This window comes from Microcebus murinus, chromosome 14 (assembly GCF_040939455.1).
Source record: "Microcebus murinus isolate Inina chromosome 14, M.murinus_Inina_mat1.0, whole genome shotgun sequence".
Lineage (NCBI taxonomy): Eukaryota > Metazoa > Chordata > Mammalia > Primates > Cheirogaleidae > Microcebus > Microcebus murinus.
In genome coordinates this window covers 68,035,704-68,051,439 of record NC_134117.1, presented here as the reverse complement: position 1 = coordinate 68,051,439, position 15,736 = coordinate 68,035,704, and the positions used below count along the sequence as shown (strand labels likewise).

General features: G+C 36.5%; 1 protein-coding gene and 1 long non-coding RNA gene across 4 annotated transcripts in view; one reads left to right on the top strand and one right to left on the bottom strand.

Moving 5' to 3' along the window:
• The window catches only part of SHLD2 (shieldin complex subunit 2), a 34,541-nt gene extending 21,516 nt beyond the window's left edge, over positions 1-13,025 (bottom strand). For all 3 annotated transcript variants that reach the window (XM_012788039.3, XM_020280423.2, XM_076010199.1), the window contains exons 1-4: positions 11,489-13,025; positions 7,439-7,546; positions 1,742-1,936; positions 1,447-1,581 (exon numbers count right to left, since the gene is read on the bottom strand). In XM_012788039.3, the coding sequence (XP_012643493.2) occupies positions 1,447-1,581; positions 1,742-1,936; positions 7,439-7,546; positions 11,489-13,025 (1,975 nt within the window). The remainder of the gene's footprint in view (positions 1-1,446; positions 1,582-1,741; positions 1,937-7,438; positions 7,547-11,488) is intronic.
• On the top strand, positions 960-13,058 carry LOC105884283 (uncharacterized). The gene is made up of 3 exons (XR_001160143.3): positions 960-1,186; positions 2,757-2,819; positions 12,922-13,058. It is a non-coding gene; the product is annotated as an uncharacterized LOC105884283 (long non-coding RNA).
• Positions 13,059-15,736: the final 2,678 nt, after the last annotated feature.

Sequence of the window (15,736 nt, the reverse complement as noted above, 5' to 3'; positions counted from 1 at the left end):
ATAATTTCTCTTCTATTAATCAAATAACTATTAATTTTAAAATAACATTCGCATTAAGCATGGAGCAATCTGCTTTGCTACAGCTCCATGATACCTTTGACCTACATTTTGTCTATCATGCACTAGACGCATGTTCCTGGCTAGGATGTGGTGGTCAGTGATCATCAATACATGTTTGTCAGATTTCTCAACTGAACAAACATCTGTTCCTGTTTGATCCTAACTTAAAAGTCAAAAATCAGACTTATCTCAAATCCTAGTTACAGGCTATTAATGATTAAGAGAGACAACATGACAGATCCAACCTATAGAGAACTCTGGTAGGCAGAAGTTTGGAAAGAAGCATTAACTCCTTCAGGTAAAAAAAATAATGAGTCATACACTAAATCAATCTCTAAATTAATTTAGCAAGGTAAAATAACTCCTAAGCCATTAATGAAACTATCTTCAATTGCTACAACTAAAGGATCTCATAATAGCAAAGGGAAGATATTATACTATTTTAATGAAACATCAATTCCATTTAACCCAATACACCATAAAGAACTGATTTATACTTTAAAGAAAATGTAATCATGGGCCATTTTTTATTTTTATTTTTTTGAAAGACAGTCTCACTCTGTTGCCTGGGCTAGAAGTGCCCAGGCATCAGCCTAGCTCACAGCAACCTCAAACTCCTGGGCTCAAGTGATCTTCCTGCCTCATCCTCCCAAGTAGCTGGGACTACAGGCACGAACCACCATGCCCAGCTAATTTCTTTTGTTCTATTTTTAGTAGCCCGGCTAATTTTTTCTATTTTTAGTAGAGACAGGGGTTTTGCTCTTGCTCAGGCTGGTCTCAAACTCCTGACCTTAAGTGATCCTCCCACCTCGGCCTCCCAGAGTGCTAGGATTACAGGTGTGAGCCACTGTGCCCAGTCTCATGGGTCATATTTTAAACATGAACATTCTCTGGCTAGCTAATAGCCCACACTTTTAAAACAACTGGAATAACAACCTGGAACACAGAATTTATTGAACAGTAATTGTGACTTGAAAGAGTTAAGGTAACTCCCCTAACATCTGCCCTATGACCAGAGAGAAGTTTATTTATCAGAGTACTTTGGCTGAAAAAAATTGTAGACGCTTCTCCAGAATTAAATTTTTAAAGAACATTATGTGAAGGAAATAAGATCCTCACTAAAAAGGTAAAGTAATATACCTGAGAATAAATTTAAGCCTTTATCTTGCCACCATTAATTATAGAAGACTTTTTAGATAACTGAATTGCTATAAGAGGTATAAAATTATAACAAGAAATTTGCAGATTATTCAATTATGATCTCTTGTATTTCAAATGTTGTCTAATCTTGCTGTCTAATCTCTTAAGATTTTCTGTATCTTAGGCTCATAAGCATTAATCATTTACCAAACTATAAATAGATTAAATGCTTTTTGGTTTATTTACCTTTTTTCTTTTGAAGTTGAGGGTACCAGGCAGCTCCAGGACCCCATAATACAAGCACATAATGTTGACCTTGGGCCTGTTCCACTGTTAACATAACTTTCCTTTGCTTCTGTCCTCTATAGCTGTATAATGCCTCTGGAAAAGGAACATCTTAGTTGGTATTATTCTACCACATGTGATACCATACTTTAATATCTGATGACAAATATATAGTGATAACCAAATGGTACACTAAAATGGTCTTGTATCTTAATTTTTTATAATTTAAAATTAAGGAGGCACTTAAGGTATTTACCCGTCAGTACAGTGATATCAATAACTTTTAGTAGTGCATGGACTAATATGTCAGGCTGAAGCTGCTCCAATTCCACAAACTCTATGCTGTTCATTCTCTGAGGCCGCCTCTGAGGAAGATCTCTGAGATAGGAGTGTTTTGAAGACACATATGCCAGTAAGTCTTGCAGTACAACATCACTGACGACACTAGAATCTAAGGAAGAAAAACATATACAAAGGATGACAACATTATATTTTTCTTGACAACATATTTTCTTAGAATTGTATTTCATGTTGTAAAGTATGCTTAGATGTAAAATATGACTTCCTTTCTACAAAACATGTACCTTATTCTTTAATCAGTTTAGATGCAAAACATAAAACCTGATATTTTTAACCAATAGAAGCAGATTTGCCATCTCCAAAAGATTTTCTCTATCCCCCCTTACTTCTCTATTTTATTAATAATATCATTTTTCTACCAATTAACCAAGCTCAACATTTGTTATTTTTTGACTCTACCACCCTGATACAGCCAATTGGTTCCCCAATCCCTGGAGTCTGATTTGATCCTGCCTTTGCCACTCTTCCTCAAGCCCCTCAGCACTGGTACAGGCCAGGAGCTGCCTCACTAGCTCTCTCCCTGGGCATGTCTTACTCTACACAGCAGTGTCCTCGCCTGTGTCTTCACCGCTTTCCCACCGCAGTAATGTCATCTGCCTTTCTTCCCATCCAAATACCACACAGAATGACAACCACTAGCCTCACAGTGCTTCCTCCTCCCGGGAATGCAGAGAGCTCTTTATCCTAACACTCATTTGGCATTTGAGCATGTGCTACTTTCTAACATTTCTCTTGATTATTGCATCAGTTATTTAATTCTTTAGTCATTACCACTTTTAAATGTTTTTCTCTCTTCTGTCTCAATTTTTTTCTCATTTTATATTAAGGTATACTTGACATACAACAAAATGTACACATTTTAAATGCACAGGTTGGTGAGTTTTATTGATTATATTTTAATCTTTCTTAAGGTAAAGGAGGTATGTTTGCATACATGATTGATTGTGAACCAAAAAAAGATCCTGGCAATAAACGTAAGTACTTTTTAGAAAGCAGACTCTATAAGCTGATTTATGATTCTTCTTTCCTTCTGCCATTAACATGCTCATGCTACACTCATTATTCACCCACTCTTCAGTGGATCAGCCACTATGTACCAGGCATTATACTAGGTGCTAAGGATACAAAGACAAATTATGTCACAATCCTGGCACTGAAGGAGTTAGGGACCTAGAAATGGACAACAACAAACCTGGGCATAGGGTACAAGAGATGCAGGTAAGCATCTTTAAGAGCACACAGAAAAAGAGCTGCCTGGGAAAATTGGAAAAGGCTTTAGTGAAGAAATATTTGAACTGAGTTTTAGAGAAATGTCTAAAAATTTTTCAGGTAGCAAATAGGCCTGGGATACATTTCCAGGTAAAGAGAAGGGGTTCATGATCCTTTATGTACCATGGATGCTTCTGGTAGTCCATACAGACTCACTATTAGAGAAATATCTAGTGTATCTATTATAACAGCTTTATCGAGATATAATTCATATATACAAATTCACCTTTTCATTCTTTCTTACAGGAAGGATGCCATACTATTAATACATACACTTTTTTAGGCTCTATGTGTATTTTTGTTGTTGTTTTGAGACAGGGTCTCATTCTGTATCCCGGGATAGAGTGCAGTGGCGTCATCATTGCTCACTGCAACCTCAAACTCCTGGGCTCAATTGATCCTCCTGCCTCAGCCTCCCAAGTAGCTGGAACTACATATGTGTGCCATCACACCTGGCTAATTTTTCTATTTTTTGTAGAGACAGCGTCTTGCTATGTTGCCCAGGCTGGTCTTTAACTTCTGGCCTCAAGCAATCCTCCTGCCTTGGCCTCCCAATATGCCAAGATTACAGACATGAGTCACTGCACCTGGCCTGAGCTTTATGTTTTTCATGTAACAGTAGGTCCTGGAAATCACCTCATATCAGTTCATATAGATCTTTTTCATTCTCTTTTTATAGCTGCTTAGTATTCCACTATGTGAATGTACCATAATTTAGACAATCATTCTCCTATGTATGGGCATTTAGCTTTGTTCCAATATTTTGCCCTCACAAATAATACTGCAATAAATATCCTGTGATACATATTTTCATATTGTTGGTAGTGAATCTTCAAGGTGGATTCCTAGAAGTGGGACTGCTGGGTCAGAAGCTAAGTACATACGTAATTTTGTTAGGTATTACCAAATATCCCTCTAGAAGGGTTGTGGCAATTTGCAAGCCTCCCAACAATGTGTAAGAAGGCCTGTTTCCCCACAGCCTCACCAAAGAATATATTGCCATATTCTTTTAATTTTGACAATCTAATAGGTAGAAATGATATCTCCATGTAGTTTTAATTTGAATTTCTCTAATTATGAGTTATATTTGAGGGCCATTTTTATATTATTTTTCCCATTTTCCAATCAGGTCCTTTGCCACTCAATTTTTTAAAGTTCTTCATATATTAGAGATATTAGTTTTTGGGTGTATGTTATAAATATTTTCTCCCAAGTTTGTCAGTTGTCTTTTGACCTTGTTTATGGTGTTTTAGTTATGCAAATTTTTATTTTTCTGTAGTCAAATTTATCAGTCTTGCCTTTTACAGCCTCTAGATTCTGAGTAATATTAAGAAAGACTTTCCCAGCCAGGCATGGTGGCATACACATGCAATCCCAGCTACTGAGAAGACTGAGGCAGGAGGACTGCTTGAGCCCAGGAGTCTGAGGTTGCAGTGAGCTATGATTATGCCACTGTACTCCAGCTTGGGTGACAGAGCAAGACCCTGTTTCTAAAAAGGAGGAAAGGGAGGGGGAGGAGGAGGGGGAGGGAGAGGAAGAGAAAAAAAGAAGAGGCGGAAGTTAGCCTTTATCTCAGTGATTTTATATACTGCCTTTGCCATATATTAAATTGCCACATGTATGTTGGTCTCATTCTGATCTTCCTATTCTATTCCACTGGTCATTTGTCTACATACACCATTTTAACTGTAGAAGATCTATAGTATGTTTTAATGTCTGGTAAAGCTATTAATATCTATTTATGTCTTTATCTCTTTCTGGAGTATTTAAAATTTTTCCTCATATAGGTTTTTTGTTTTTTTTTTTTTTTTAGTTTTAAATTTAGCCAGGAACACCAAGAGAACCTCATATAGGTTTTACACATTTCTTGTTAAATTTATTTTGAAATATTTTCTTTCTTACTACTATAAATGAGTTCTCCCCTATCATTATGCATTCTGTTTATTGTTTGTGAATATGAAATCTACCGATTTTTTTATTATTAACTTTGCAGCTTATTACATCACTGAATTCTTTTATTATTTGAATTTATTTTATCTTTGATTCCCTGGTGTTTTTCAGGTATATTATCAGAGCATTTGTAAATAAGGATAATTTTCATTTTTCTTCACTCTTTCAGATGCCTCTTCTTGTCTAATTGTATTGGCTAATAACTCTAGTTTAAGATGAATAGTTGCAGAGATAGCAGACATCCTTATCTTTTTCCTGATTTTATTGAAAATGCCTCTAGTGTTTCTCCATTACATACGACACTGACATTAGGACTAAGTATATCTATTTTACTGATATATTATGGTATTAATTTTATTGTAGTTATAATGCTGTACCGATGCTAAAGGAGAAAGTATCCTAGTATAATACTGGGTAATGGTACTGTGCCAATGTTGATTTCCTGGTATTGATATTATACTAAAGTTATACAAGGTGTCACCACTGGGGGAAGTAGGTGAAGAGTTCATGGGACTTTATGTAGTATTTTTGCAATTCCCTGTGAGTTTATAATTTCATAGATAATATTTCAAAATTAAAAGTTTTTAAAATAATAAAATAAACAAATATTATCTATATGCTAATATCCCTTAAAATTTGTATCTTAATTTTAAATCTGTCCCGAGTCTTGGACTTTGTTTCCAAATCCTACGACTCCACTTGGATACCTCAAAAATATCTAAAACTTAATATGCCTAAAACATAGCACTTTGTTTTCCCTCATAAACCTGTTCCCTGCCAGTTTTTTGCAAAAAAGCCTACCTACTTAAACCAGAAATCCAGTAGCAAGAGACTGATCCTCTTCCCTCATCTCCAAATCAACACTATCAGAAAATGCTATCAACTCTATTTACAAAAATATCCCAACTCTCTATCTCCATAGACCTCCCATCATCTCTCAACCTCAGCTATTGTAACATCTTCCTAACTCTCTGATTCCACTTGGTGACCAACTCTTTCCAACAAGAACCATGGCGTTCTTTATCTCAGCCCTTTGTTAGTTTTCTTCACAGCACTCACTAACACCTGAAAATATTTGTATGTCTGTTTCATTCTCTTTTTCTGGGGTCTGACCTCCACACAAGAACGTAAGCTCCATGAGCGCAAGGCACCATTGCACTGCTGGTATATGGTGCCTGAAACAATGTAGGCACTTAAACATATATTGGCTAGATGAAGAACACTATTTTGGTTATTTTATGAGAACATGTCAGTGTTGATTTTCTGCTGACGAGCCACCCTAGGACATAGTGAAACCTTCCCTCTCCAACCATAGTTATTGTTGTTATAATTGTTGTTATTCTCACCTTATTCTGCCTTTCTTTGAAAATTCAAAGGTTGGAATTCCATGTCCTATCTTCCATATATGTCATAAAATTTTCCTGTTATTCTAGTTAACTTCCTGTATAAGTAATATATTTCCCTAGCTCTAACATTCCCTAATATTTCCATTATATTCTCTCAGTATTTTATCAAATATGTTTTGTTAACTTAGTATTTCTCCCACTAATCTTACTATATTATTATTATATTACATGCAGTTTGAACACCTTATATTCATTATCTCATTTAATCTTCGTAACAACCCTGTAAGGTATGCATATATTTTTATTTCCATCTCATCAATGAGAAGATGGAGTATAATGAAGTTCAATAACTTGCCTAAAGACAAAGATTCTGCAGGGGTGGGGGGTGGTCAAGACTCAAATCCTGGTCTATTTGACTCCAGAGTCCACAGCTATTAATACTAGTTTATACTGCTTTCCTTACTTTGTTTCCTTTCTTTAATTCCCTGGAGTTTCTGCTAGTTTCTTCATTTGACAGCTTATTGCAAAGAAGAGAAAATGGATATCAGAGAAGGTAGCTTTTCCTAACAGTGGGAGATAGAACAAGGATTTACTTTTTTTATTACCTCAAGAATTCTCATTAGAGGCTTGGAAATTCCACAGAAGAACCTCAGAGATCCATGGAATGGTTTAGAATTATAAGCAAAATTTTGTGTCTGTCTACATAAGTCTGTTTTTCCTGGAGAAATGGCCCACAGCTTCTCTAAGAGGTCTATGACTCCCTAAAAGGTTAAGAACCACCACTATACTGACTCTCTAAGAAAAATAGGAAAGTGAAACATGAGCTCTAATACCTCTTAATATAAATGTGATTTACCATGTACAAGTTCATTTAAAAAATATTCTATTTTCATTCTTATTAAATAAACCAATACTCTCTAACTAATGGTTTAGAAAACATTTTATAAAAGAACTATTTTAACTCTAATCTTTCTTAGTATGCTTATATTCTTTAAATACTAAATGATTACATTCAAAATGTGTCTTACATTCTTCTGGCTGAACAGATGAGTAACTCCCAAGGTTTAATAACTGACTGGTAAATGTTGATTGTAGTACTGTCTCACCAACCCACTGATCCTCATGAACAACAACATCTAGAGAGAAATAAAATAAAGATCTTATTATGCCATAAATTCTTTCACACTGTGGTTATCAACTTACCAACCATAGAAAAATAGTATGTATACCTCCCAAATGCCAGGCAACTAAAGTTCAAATAGGTTAAATGACCTGCCTAAAGGCAGAAAATGATAAAACAGCAAATCCAAAGTCTGAACTTACGTATGTCTGTATACAGGTAAAATAACAAAATTGCTTACATATATTCAAATAATACAAATATGGAAGCTCACTGCTCTACAAAGAAAGGTTTAGTAGTTTTTGTTTACATAAGAAAAATGTTATAATATAATGTATATTTCTGACAAATTAAAAATAAATTTATCAGAACCAGGAAGCAAAGTAGTGGCTCCAAAACAGTAGTATCTAGAAGAGTAATAATATTCAGTATGCACTGGTCCCTTCTTAAGGCATTCTTTTTTTTTTTTTGAGACAGAGTCTCACTTTGTTGCCAGGCTAGAATGAGTGCCGTGGCATCAGCCTAGCTCACAGCAACCTCAAACTCCTGGGTTCAAGCGATCCTCCTGTCTCAGCCTCCTGAGTAGCTGGGACTACAGGCATGTGCCACCATGCCCAGCTCATTTTTTCTATATATATTAGTTAGCCAATTAATTTCTTTCTATTTATAGTAGAGACGGGGTCTTGCTCTTGCTCAAGCTGGTTTTGAATTCCTGACCTGGAGCAATCTGCCCACCTTGGCCTCCCAGAGTGCTAGGATTACAGGTGTGAGCCACCGTGCCCGGCCTTAAGGCATTCTTAAAGGACTTAATTATTTTTCCCTAAATAGCACAGTAATCATCTTCCACAGACTAAAAGTAAATGACTTTGGAGGCAGGGAACACTTTCCAATGGTCCAATGGGAAGGAGAGAGCTATGTGATCTAGGGTAGATAGAGAAAAATCCCTGAAGTGGAACTAAACATATACCAACATGTAGAAATCTAGGTAGAACAAAAACTGTTAAGTCTTAAAGAGAGAAAGGGAGCTATTTCCCAGGCAAGATATAATCAGCATACAGAGTATAAGAGGTATAAAGATATATAAATACCAAAATAATCAGGAGATAATGGGAAATAAAAACAAAGATGCATAAATTCTAAGTGATTACTTCCAGATTTATATTCTAGACCCTCTCCTCAGCTTCAAAGCCCTTTTATCTGCAATTGGCTAATGGAAATTCTTGCCTGGATATTCTATTGGCTTCCCAAACTCAGCACTGTCTGAACCTACATTTCCTCTCAAAGTACCCATCTCACTGTAGGCACTCTGCTGCTAGTCAGGTAAATTAAAATCTGAGGGCATCCTGCCTCTCCCTTCCCACCCTTTGTCCCCAGCCCCCATCCACTGCCTCCACTGCTACTGTTTTACATCCCACATTACTCTCTCCCAACGAGTGATCTTCCCACCTCCAATCCATGTCCACAATGCCAATGAGTGATTTATCAAGAACATTAATGAGATGGGGTGACTTGCTTAAAAAACACTCAGTGGCTCCCCACTGCCTAGCCAGGAAAGACTACCACAGCATTCAAGACTTTTCATGATCTGACGTTTAGAATGCATGTTCTTCAGGAAAAAATAAGGAACAAATGAGAAATTTCAAGGAGAGACTTCTGAAAACTAGGACAGTGAAGCCTATGTTGGGTTAGCAACATGTTAACACTACTGGTGGTGTGGCAGTGGTAGCCGGCCCTTGCCTCTTGGCTCCCGTTAGCCATTCACTGACATGCCCCAGCTCCTAGCTCTCCTTCTTGTTTGTTCCATAAACACTCTTGTTTCCCAATGTTAAGTCCCAGGTACTCTTCTCTTTTAACTCTAGTGAGTAGTCTCCCTTAGACAGTCTTCACTTATGGCATCTCTTCATTTTATTGCTAAAAGTATAAGAGCAAAATGTGTACTGTGTTACCAAATGGAACATGATCTGGAATGCATCTGTTTCATAGAATTTTTCAGTTCTGGGGTGTGTATCAGTAGGTAGTATGAGCTATCTGAGCTATACAAGTAATTTTACTACTTAGTTAGGACAATGGAAAGCACAGATTTCTTTTTTTCTCCAAAGTTTCCATCTGTTCCACATAAAAGAAACTTATTCAGAAATCAGTGAACTAGACTGTTTCTTCCTTAAAAAATATAAAACAGAAAAAGACTGATTTTTTTAAAAAGGTGGTCATAAAAATAATCTAAAGGTCTTATAATAGGAAAATGGTCAAGTAAATTGTACTAAAGTCAATTGATAGAATGCTACCTAGTTGTTAACAAACAAGATGGCAGGGAAAAATACAGAAATAGCAGGGTTGAATTTACATCTGCATAGGAAAAGGCTTCCTGGAAGGCTCACAGTGACAGCAATTGCCTTGGTAAAATGAGCATGGTCCAGGGTATGGCCCTCTGTTTGCAGTCTGGAAACCTAATTTTGTCAACATTCCAAAACTAGATTTCAGCTCTGCAACATAAGTTCATATTAAACAGTTAAGAAGACAAATTAAAAAAAAAGTGGAACATAAATTTTTCATTTACAATGAGGCATTAATTGCCAAAGAAACAATATTTGCAGCCTGTTCTCACCTTATAGGCAGTTCTACAACTAGGAAGCCAAATAACAAGCAAAGAGGTATTCGGTGAGCATTGAATCAGAACAAAGGGAGTTAGATGAACTGACTCTCCAACAATGATATAACAACAAATAGCGGGATGAGGCTATGCTAAGCCTGTTTGTTACAATCCTTTGTTTACGTCTTTATTAGAGATTGTACCTGACAATTCTACAGGAACACCAAGATACATTAGCTAAGGTTCTCATTCTTCCTGCAAACCATTTGGTAAAACTACCAATACTGCCTTAAAGTTTTCTTTTTCTAAGCTTCTAAAGCTAACCTATACATCTTCTCTATCACATTCTTTCTTTAGATATTTTATTAAGTTTAATCAACTTCCTCCCGGCTCTAATATACTGTGTGCTAATTTTAAATCAACAGAACCATGTAACACAATGTTAGGTGAGATAAAAATTAAATGTTCTTTTTGATTACAACTGTATAGTAAGACTATGGATTCTGGAGTATAGGTGAAATCATAGATTTGCCACTTCCTAAATGTGTGACATTGGGCAAGTTACTTTTCTTCTCTGGGCCTCAGTTTCCTCAACTGAAAAATGGGAATAAAATCAGTACCTTCCTCACATAGTTGTAATGAGATATATAAATATAAAGTCTAAAATGGAGTCTGACACAAAGTAAGCTCCCAATAAATATCAGCCTATAAATATATGTGAATATGTCTATACAAACACAATCATCAGATTTTAAGGAGCACAGAGAAAATAACTGGAGGGTAACACTCTAAAACTCTACTGGTGGTTATATGAAGTTTTTTTCTTACCATATTTCCAAATGTGATTAATATAATTTTAATAATAAAATAAACCAATAAACCAAGAAATCTATATCTATTCCCTTAGTAAAAATGTAATGGTGCACAGCATTATTAGGGATTGGGTAAAGAAGCATAAGTGCTGTTCTTTCATCATAAAACTGCTAATATAGCTTAAAGAAAAGGGTTAAAAATAAGACATACATAGACAAAACTATAAGAAAATGAAAAGGAGCCTAATGATATGACCTGAACACTCATATGGTGAATGAATAGGAGGAACAATCAGGTAAGGCTTCTTAAGGGAGACGATATGTGGACAGGAGGGGCAGAACTAAGAAAAATGGAACAGAGGCAGAAGTGGCAATGTGCAGGATAGTGGGCAATAGAAGGGGACCAGCACAGATGCTATGAAGGGATACATTATGCTGGGCCCAGAAGAGGCAAATGGTAGAGAGTCCTCAAAGACTTAAAGTGGGAGAAAACGTAAAACAAAAACAAAACACAGCTTTATAAAAATTAGCTACCACTATACCATGATGACCTTACCTGTGAGTAAAATTATGTCTCCGAGAAACACTGTAAGTGCCCAAAATGCTGTGGCCCTCCATAGAAAAACCTTCTTCTTAACTTCTGATTGATCAATTACTGTAATTGTTGCTAAAGGTACTTTAGAGCCAGAATTTGGTCCAGATTTTATGTTTATTTCTTTCACATGACATGGAGATAGCACCATGACTAAACAATTATACTTCTGACTTTTAGAATCACAATTTTTTATTAATGATGTTTTTTTAATACCCTTAAATCCAAGCACATTCCTCTGGTCCATTGCTACAGCAGAATCTCTTGCATTAGACATCAACTTCATTTTCTTAGATACTTGGAGGACTTTAGAGAGAGCTTTAGAATGGCCCAATTTATCTTCAGAGGCCCAGCTTCTTTTAGCAGCCCTTTTGTGAAAGGTATTTCGTTGGGAACACAGTATTCCTGAGCTACACAACTCAATATGTATCTCATTTGGTGGCAGTTTATCTTCAGAATTGAAAACTTCTTGAGATCCTGTATTTTCTTCAAGACCTTTATTTGAGTTTATGTGAATGTGGTTACTTTTTGTTTCGGGACAAACAGGACTAAAAAGTTCAAGGGAATATGCTTGGTTTTCTCCATTTTCATATCCTTCTGCAAAATCATCATTAGACTGAATTACATTATTTTCAATTGTTCTAATTTCCCCATGACTTCCCTTTGGTTCAATCCCCATGTTGACATTCCCTTTATTTACAGAATTCTGCCCTTTATCCTTCCTTTGAGCTAAAAAAGCCACCTGGCTAGAGGTCATTATACTGAGAAATTCAGTATCAGTAGATATTTTAAGGTTTGAAACATTCCTAACTGCTCCTTCAGACCTTGACTTATCTACAGGGTTCGAAGTAAAGAATTTGGGACACCAGTTTTGTATTTCATGATGTTTTGTTGACATATACTTTGTTTGTACTGCTCCAGGCCCTACATTAATTTGTTCAGTACTGCAGACCAAATCCAGTAGAGCTGCACACCTGTGATCTAACTGAAAGGAATCTGTTTGAAAGTTCTGACCATGTATACTAGGCTGCTCTTCAGGCTGTTTATCCATGACCCTCTTATTTTCACTGAGAAGCTTTTGATGTTTTTCTTCTTTGGTTAAATGCTGAACTCTGCCTTTAAATCCACATATTTGCACATCAGAGTTAGTTACATCACTCAGTCCTAAGGGGTGAGTCTTCTGGGAATTTATATTCTGTGTTTCAGAAATAGAATGTATAAAGTCATCTTTCACATGAACAGATCTATTCATAGCATTTGCTAAAAAATGGCCACTAAGAAGATCTGGAGGGCCAATAGATTCCGGGACTTGATAGCTTTCAAGATTTTTGTGCTCATGTTTTTCATCCTTCAGACATAAAGAATGTTGATTGTACAAAAGCTGAATTTCCTTCCAGGGGCCAGCAGTGGCCATTAAAGAAGCTGTGTCCTGTGATACCGTCATTTTCAGAGGACTAATTGGAGCACCCCAAAAAATGTGGACTTGAGATCCTCCATTCATGATTTCTGATTAAAATGAAAAATCTAAAATTAATATTTTGTCAGATTTCTATATATTGATATTAATTTAATAACATGCCAAAAAACAATATAATATAAACTATGAACCAAAACATTATAATATACGGTTTTATTTGGTATTGCATTTAATTATAAAATTCATAAATGCACAGGGAATTGTTAAGGAGAAATCAAAATATTCACAAAAATATTTCACCTAAAGATTCTCTTCAGCCGGGCGCAGTGACTCATGCCTGTAATCCTAGCACTCTGGGAGGCCGAGGTGGGAGGACTGCTTGAGCTCAGGAGTTCAAGGCCAGCCTGAGCAAAAGCGAGACCCCATCTCTACTAAAAATAGAAATTAGCCAGTCAACTAAAAATACAAACAAAAACTTTTCTGGGCTTGGTGGCTCGCTCCTGTAGTCCCAGCTACTTGAGAGGCTGAGGCAGAAGGATCGCTTGAGCCCAGGAGTTTGAGGTTGCTGTGAGCTAGGCTGACGCTGCGGCACTCACGCTAGCCCGGGCAAAAAAACGAGACTGTTTCAAGAAAAAAAAAAAAGATTCTCGGCCGGGCGCTGTGGCTCACGCCTGTAATCCTAGCTCTTGGGAGGCCGAGGCGGGCGGATTGCTCAAGGTCAGGAGTTCAAAACCAGCCTGAGCGAGACCCCGTCTCTACTATGAATAGAAAGAAATTAATTGACCAACTGATATATATATATAAAATTAGCCGGGCATGGTGGCGCATGCCTGTAGTCCCAGCTACCCGGGAGGCTGAGGCAGAAGGATCACTCGAGCCCAGGAGTTTGAGGTTGCTGTGAGCTAGGCTGACGCCACGGCACTCACTCTAGCCTGGGCAACAAAGTGAGACTCTGTCTCAAAAAAAAAAAAAAAAAAAAAAAAAAAAAAGATTCTCTTTAAGGGAAATAAAGTTAATCATACTAATATCCAACAAGTAAATAAATTATTAGTATATTCATTTCTTATGTTGTAAAAACTTGCTCCATTTAAATAACAAGTTAATAAAGAAGGGAGAAATAGGCATTTATTTAATTGTATTATAGTTACCTTTAAATTAACCATTTTCCTTACACCATAGATTATCTCTGGAAATTCAGGGCTTCTTTCCTTCAACTATGAACTTGATTCCCAAGACCAAACCAGAAGACAAAGAAAATTAAAAACTGAGGCTTTCTTCAAAATGCACAAGTGACAATGTACTACCAATCTTCACTCTAATCTGTTAGGACAATCAATAATTGCTTCTATATTTTTAAATCTTCTCTAACAAATAGATTAATAAGAGTCATTTTGTAATACATGGATAAAAGAGAAACTCATTGCAATTTAAACTTTTTTCATTAATTGTGGTGCTTGATATAAGCAAATCTAAGTAAGCATCACATTCACTAGGATAAACATAAAGAATCATACAACTATTTACTAACAATAACTTTCTTTTTTCTTTTTTTGAGACAAGAGTCTCACTCTGTCGCCCAAGCTAGAGTGCTGTGGCATCAGCCTAGCTCACAGCAACCTCAAACTCCTGGGCTCAAGTGATCCTTCTGCCTCAGCCTCCCAAGTAACTAGGACTACAGGTGCCACACTTGGCTAAGTTTTTCTAATTTTTTAGTAGAGACAGGGTCTCACTTTTGCTCAGGCTGGTCTCAAACCCCTGACCTCAAACAATCCTACAACCTTGGCCTCCCAGAGTGCTTAGGATTACAGGCATAAGCCACTGCGCCCAGCCAACAATAACTAACTTTCAGTAAGCATTTACCAAATAGATCTATTCCTAGAATTCATTAAAAATTTTTTTACAGGGGCAAAAAGACAGATAAGGATCTTGGCTAAGGGAACTGTTCATCTGGTTTTTCAAAAAACCAAAAAGAAGAAAAAAATAGTGAATATAAACTAATAGTTTCAAAATAATGTAATCAGCACTATAAGCTATAAACAGGAAACAATAATGATCTACTAGGGAAGAATGCTACTACAGAAAACAGGCACTGTGGCCAAGAAAATTTCAAACAAAAGAAATAGGATCTGTAAGAGGTGGAGTAATGAAAAGACCTTGTTATGATTAAGGACTTTTGGTTGGAGTACAGGGTTTTGTGTAAAAAGGTAAGAAGGTAAACTATGATCCACAGCCACTCTTATCATTCCTTGACCTGGCCTCTTGGTTCCTTGACCTCTCCTCCTCCATGGATTTTATCTTCCACCTGACCTCAGTCATCCATTCCCATAATCATACCATTATCAATGGTATGACTGATACCTCATTTCAGTATTAACTTTTCAACTATTTTCTCCTACCTTCCAGCTTCCTCTAGAACCACGACTCCGACGACACTTTGACACATGGGACCTACAATGAATGCACTGATCATACCACATTTTAATAGCCTCATTCTTCACTTCCCTCTTTAACCAGCTTAGGTGTTATGGTGCATTATTATGACCACTCCCTATCATACATCTCTAACTCTACTGTTCTGCCCTCCAACATAATATGCAGTTAACTTCAAACACTGGTTGAATAATCACCTACCTTGCACCTGTATCCAAATGGCTGGAAATAACTAGAGAAAAAAATACACAATTATCTAAAAACAATTCTCAATTTAAATTCATAACCATTAACCTCAAAGTGAAGCCAAGGAATCCTATCCCTCTCGATCATTCTTCCCATTCACTCTCCAAGATAACTCCTTT